At 26.0% G+C, this 6,013-nt stretch overlaps 2 protein-coding genes across 3 annotated transcripts in view; both read right to left on the bottom strand.

Annotated features, from left to right (window-relative positions):
- Nucleotides 1-439: 439 nt before the first annotated feature.
- LOC100166696 (dynein light chain 1, axonemal) lies at nt 440-2,756 on the bottom strand. Of its 2 annotated transcripts, XM_001949324.4 has the most exons (5): nt 2,671-2,756; nt 2,444-2,595; nt 2,075-2,367; nt 861-1,007; nt 440-501 (listed from the first exon to the last, which is right to left on the bottom strand). In XM_001949324.4, the coding sequence occupies exons 1-4, from the start codon at nt 2,674-2,676 to the stop codon at nt 901-903; spliced, it is 558 nt and encodes a 185-aa protein (XP_001949359.2). In that variant the 5' UTR covers nt 2,677-2,756; the 3' UTR covers nt 440-501; nt 861-900. The 2 variants fall into 2 exon arrangements, with proteins under 2 accessions (XP_001949359.2, XP_016662391.1); XM_016806902.2 differs by lacking the exon at nt 861-1,007 and having other exon boundaries at nt 461-501.
- A 911-nt stretch (nt 2,757-3,667) lies between these two features.
- Nucleotides 3,668-6,013, bottom strand: part of LOC100168774 (trifunctional purine biosynthetic protein adenosine-3) — a gene marked incomplete at its 5' end in the record, with an annotated part of 7,940 nt that continues 5,594 nt past the window's right edge. Inside the window, 6 exon segments of the mRNA XM_008187848.2 lie at nt 3,668-4,201; nt 4,263-4,520; nt 4,879-4,998; nt 5,064-5,206; nt 5,328-5,468; nt 5,536-5,739. Of these exon segments, the coding sequence (XP_008186070.1) occupies nt 3,983-4,201; nt 4,263-4,520; nt 4,879-4,998; nt 5,064-5,206; nt 5,328-5,468; nt 5,536-5,739 (1,085 nt within the window).

Below are 6,013 nucleotides of genomic sequence, written 5' to 3' on the forward strand. Positions count from 1 at the left end.
ATAATTTTTTTATTTTATTTTAAACAGTTCTTACTTATTTAATATTTTACTTATTATTAAAAAAGGAAACTAAAAGACTACAGTGTTAAAATTATTCCTATTAACTATTAAGTATTACTATTTACTATTGTTACTTTTTTATATATATGTAATTTCAAATTTGCATATCTTTTAATTAGGATTTTATGCCGTATAAAATGTGTATAATACGTTATAATACAAAAATTATTATACCATACTTAATTACAACTGTATGTCTGTATTATACAAAGTTTAATACACTTAAAATACAACTAATACAAGGTAGGTATAATACAGTATAATAAAAAAAAAATACCGTATTTTAACATCACTATCATGTTAATAACATATATAATATATTAATATATATTATAAGATTCAGGTTTTTGAGTCTTGTTCGTTAAATAATATAAATGATGTGTATGGCATTTTGAAATAATATGATCCATCTAGACGATTTGTTCAAAAATTAAATGGTTCCTATAAAGATGATAAAATTAAATATAATTTCAATTAAAAAAATTGTACGTGACATGTGTAATCAGTAGGTAATCACAAATCACAATGCCAGATTAGTTTCATTCACAACATTGATAGTTACTCTATACACCAAATATTTTGAGTAATTACCCACCATTATGAATAATAATTTACTTTAGAAATTTAATTACAAAAAAATAAAAATTATCAAAATATTATAGATATGTAGGTAGATATAAATTAACTCTAAGTGCCAGACTTTTATAACTTCGGGCAACACAAATCTTATTCCGACATCGTAATAAATAATAATAAATCATACATTCTTATTTTTTTTATAAAACAAAATATTAAATTACCTAGTAAATTTAGACTTAATTGTTTTCAACTGAGATGTTTTTAATCCCTTATGATTGGTACTCCGTCCAATATTACTAGTTTAGGAAGCTTTCTAATACAATCACTACGCCATACAGATTCATCCAAACAGTCGTAAAGTGGATTTCCTGACAAAATTTCAATTAATTATTATAATGAGGTTAAAAAAAGATAATGCCTGTAGAGTGGTGGACTGGAAGTACATCGGCCCAGCCGGAGAAGATTATAGCGGCTCAAAAGAACGCTAAATATATTTTTATAATACCTTAAAAAAAAAAAAATTAAAATATTCGTATTTCGTACCTTAGAATTGTATTTATATTATGTAAAAGTGAATCATTCACAGGGAATCTATTTTTGTTTGAAATACAGTAGAAGCCACATATTAGGAACACTTTGGGACCAAGGTAAAATGGGTCAATTAACCGATTGTTGTTGCGCTTCTACTGTAATTGTAAATTACCAATTTTTGCCTAGTCAATTATTATTATCAGATCATAATATAATATTTTTTTTATTAAAAGTAAAGACAAGACGAAAAGGCCTCTCACGGCTGTGGCCCAAGTGGATTTCTCCCACTCTCCACCCGGGACAGTCCGCCACTGTCCCTGTAAATAAGCTAATGTCATATTATTTAAGTTTATTGTAAACATTATTTTTTTGTTCTATAACTACAAACCTTATCTGGATAAATTAATATGAACTACCAATGTATATTGTATAATAAACGTTACCTATTATATAAATGGATCAATATAATATATGCCATTGTAATATCGTATCGTATTCGTATCGTATCAATTGTTAAATATTTGTATATTTGTTGAAATAATTAATAATAATTGAATAATACATTAATACTTATAGTAATAGATAATATTATATAAAACTTAATAGAAGTAGGTATTATCTAACATTACATTATTTAAGTGATGTTAATAATAGTTTTATTTTTAACAAATGGTCTTGAATTCTAGATAAATAATTTATAAATTATCCAATGTAAAAGTTATTAGAGTGATCGGAGTATCGATTATCCGCACTAATTGGGACTGAGAGTGTACATATAATCAGATAATGATTATGATCAATTTATGTAGGTACCTAGGTGGTAATTATTACTAATACAGTTGAAGTGTATGTTATAATTTTACACCTAATTTGAATGACTGGTACATAATAATAAATTACTTACCGACAAATAAAAAGTCTTTTAGACTTTCCATTTCTGCAAGCTTATTTACTTCTGCCCATTCTTTAACATTATTATTGGACATGTGTAAAACTTTAAGTTTACGCATGCCTAGAACACCTTTCATTTTTTCAATAAAGTTATAAGATATCCATAATTCTTCTAAAGTATCGGCCAACGGTTCAAGTCCAGTAAAAGCCTTAATATAGTTTCGTCCCAATGATAAAATTTTTAAGTGCCTTAAAGCAGCTAAACCGTTTATTTTTTCAATCATATTTGTACTTAATGATAATTTCCTATAACAAATATTAACATCTGCATCTTAATAATATATAATATTTAAAAATTATTAATTTTATGAAATATACATACTCGCATTTAGTTATAACAGATAAATTATTATCCATTTTTTCAATTGGTGGCCATTGAAATTGTAAACAAATATTTGTAGCTTCACTTGCTGATTCCTTATTTTCATCTTCCCAACTTTTTAATGCATCTTTTATTGTAGTTGCTTTTAAATCCTATTAAATAAATAGTATTTAAAAATAAAAATAAATATTATAAGTGATTAATTACCTATATTATTATATACTTACTCCCATTTTTATTCAAAAAATAATCTTTGATTTTTAATCATATGTGAGAATTGATAAAACGTCATGTAATAAGATATTATATTATGTTGCTATGGTTATGTACGTTTGTTGTATTGTTTATTTATCACTAAATTATTGATGTAGTGTACTTTACAATTTTTAACTCACTTAATTTCTGTGAAGAAAACTAAAGGATTAAATAGTTATATTATTATAGTAATATAATTGTCTATGTGTCAGTATCATAATTTATAACAAATAATAGTACATCAACATACTATATAGGAAAGTAAATTTACATTGACATTCAAAATTATGTAATTGAGATTTAATTTTTTTTAACCTCTATTAATATTTTTAATATTATTTTCTCATTAGAGTTAATCCCATCATTTTTTACTAAATTAATTAGTAGTAAGAACTAAAAATATTTACATCAACTGTTCAATAAATTTGGTTAAGGGTGTCGGTCCCGGTGCGTTTTTGGTACAAAAACATGTCTTACAGGAAAAACTCTCACGACCTGTAGAATTGTCGGATTTCCTTAACTTTTTTTTTATCTTAAAGTAGAGAACATTTTGTAGGCCGGATCAAAGCCCGATTTTGAAAACTATAATTATAGAAACTGGAATATGCATTTGAAAAATGCATGATATTTGTCCTTTTTCAAACGTATTTTTCTACTACTATTCAAAGTAAAATAAAAAATCAAACTTTGATCCAACCTGTAGAAACTTCTCATCTTTCAGATCAAAAAAAAAATTAACGAAATCAGATAATTCTACAGGGAGTGAGAGTTTTTTCCGTGAAGTCATTTTTGTTGATATAATACACCGTATCGACCCCATCTAAATAAGTATCGAGCTGTAGATTAGTGGAAAAGTATTATAATTAAGGCAATAACTAAAATATAAAACATAATATTCAAATAGCATAGAAATTTCGAAAATTGGAAATACTGGCACCGACACCCTTAAATAGAAAAAAAAAACAAAAATTAAATAATAGTTTTATTTATTGAAACATACATCATATTACAATTTAAAACAATAATCTGTTATACATTTAAATCTGTAGAATCTAAAAAATTACAAAATTGGCAAAAGAATGACATGTATAAAAATGCAACAAATATATTTTTTTTTTAATACATAATATTATAGTAAAAAAAATAGACAAAAAACATACTCTACAAAAATATTTTAAATATTGTAAGTGTATTTAGAAACAATTATATTATATTTATATCTAACGGAAAAATAAAATAAAAATGATAGAATATAAAATAAATGTAAAAATGATTAATTGTTATTTAAACAATATTTCTAAATACATCACTTGAATTTGATAACCATTTTACTTTACCAATATCTTTATCCAAATAAACTTGATTAGTAGCAAATAGTTTTAAAGCCTTTGGAAAAGCAATGTGTTCCACCTTCTTAATTTTTTCGATAAGACTTTCTTCTGTTTCGTCTAAACTTATGTTCACACTTTCTTGTACTATGATAGCTCCAGCATCAATTTCTAACTAAAAATTGCACACAGGAATAAATTTATTATTTAATTTTTATAAAAATAAAAATATTTACTTCTACAAAATGGACTGTACATCCAGCAACTCGTACACCGGATTCAAGGGCTTGCCTTTGAGGATAAAGACCTTTGAATAAAGGTAAAAGTGAAGGGTGTATGTTTAATAGACGACCTCTCCATTTGTTCACAAAGTTATTTGTTAACACGCGCATAAAACCAGCTAAGCAAACAACATCTACTTGTGTTTGATCTAATGCCTTCAACATTTCATCTTCAAATTGTTCACGTGTTTTAAACTTAGTATGATCTATTTCCTAAACAAATAAATATAAATAAATAGAGTTGGTCGAGTAACATTTTTTTGTACTTATAAATACGAGTTCTCGACTTGAATTGAATTGAGTACTCATTTCACTATGTTATTGAAAAATAAATGTTAAAACTGATAAATTACTAAAAGAAACCCAAATATTTCCGATAAGAATTTCAGGAAAGCCGATAGTTTAAATTAATAACAATAGTTTGTTATTGCTTTAATAGTTTAATATTTTAAAACTTTTTGAACTCAAATCAACTTGAAATAATTGAAATTTGACTCGACATCAAAAAATAATACTCGCCCAACACTATAAATAAATTACATTTACAAAATCTAATTTTTTAATATATTACCAAAGCTAATATACCAGCACGCCTGGCACGATTGAGACCTTCAACATTAGGTCTATTGGATATTACTAAAACAATTTCGGACATCATAGATGGATCATCAGTAGTAGCATCAATCAACGACTAAATTTTAAAAAAATAATTAAGGAATTTGTATATCAAGCATAAATATTAATATCACAGTTTACCTGTAAATTAGTTCCAGTTCCCGAAATAAGAACAGCTACACGCATTTTTGGACGCATTCTAGATGCCACATACGTCTGAATATGAGGACGCATCAAAGGTTCCATGGCATTTGCAAATTTTTTCACTTCAACTGATTGTTCGTCTACAAGTATTAATTCACACTTTGAGCTCTCTTTATTCTAAATTATATATATGTATTGTTACACAGTCTACAAAAAGTTAAATATACTTTTTGATATATTATGTAAACTGGTAAAACTTACTAGACAATTTTTCCTCGACTATGCCAACAACTTTACCATTAGTGGCACACAGAACATCGTCAACATGTTTCTTATCAACTATTAATACCATACCTAAACCACAATTCAATGTTCGTAACATTTCTGTTTCATTGATGCTACCTAAAACCAAATTATATACATTAATAACATAAATTACTTAATAATGGACACTAAATATTAATTATACCTGTTGCAGCTATCCAACCATAAACAGGTTGTATACTCCATTTTGTAGCATCTAAAATAACTTTTTTATTTTTTGGTAAAATACGTGGAATATTTTCTATTAAGCCACCTCCAGTAATGTGAGCCAATGCTTTTATATTATTATTTCTTATTGAAGGTAATACACGCTCAACATAAATTACTGTTGGAGTTAATAGTTCTTCACCTAAAAATATATTCAAACTTTTAAGAAATTTATAGCAAAAGAACAATTATGGAACTATTTAAACTATTGTCAATACAAATGATACAATTTTGTTGAAATAAAACTTAAGTTTATCAAAAAAATAAGTACATTTCTTGTTTATTTTAGATTCTGAGTATTGATTTTACAATGATGTTTTGTCTATTGTTATGTTAAGGAGCAGTTAACAATGAAGGAGGTTTTTTGTAGCAAATTGAGAATCCAGCCAGTGCCGTAGTTACGGGGGGGGGGGGGG

This window comes from Acyrthosiphon pisum, chromosome A1, assembly GCF_005508785.2.
Source record: "Acyrthosiphon pisum isolate AL4f chromosome A1, pea_aphid_22Mar2018_4r6ur, whole genome shotgun sequence".
NCBI lineage: Eukaryota > Metazoa > Arthropoda > Insecta > Hemiptera > Aphididae > Acyrthosiphon > Acyrthosiphon pisum.

What these genes read in the sequence shown, in the direction of transcription:
- LOC100166696 (XM_001949324.4), bottom strand. An exon ending in TCTGTTATAACTAAATGCGA is followed by an intron (nt 2,368 to 2,443) that starts GTATGTATATTT and finishes TATTTGTTATAG; the next exon opens with GAAATTATCATTAAGTACAA. An exon ending in AAAAGACTTTTTATTTGTCG is followed by an intron (nt 1,008 to 2,074) that starts GTAAGTAATTTA and finishes AAATTTTGTCAG; the next exon opens with GAAATCCACTTTACGACTGT.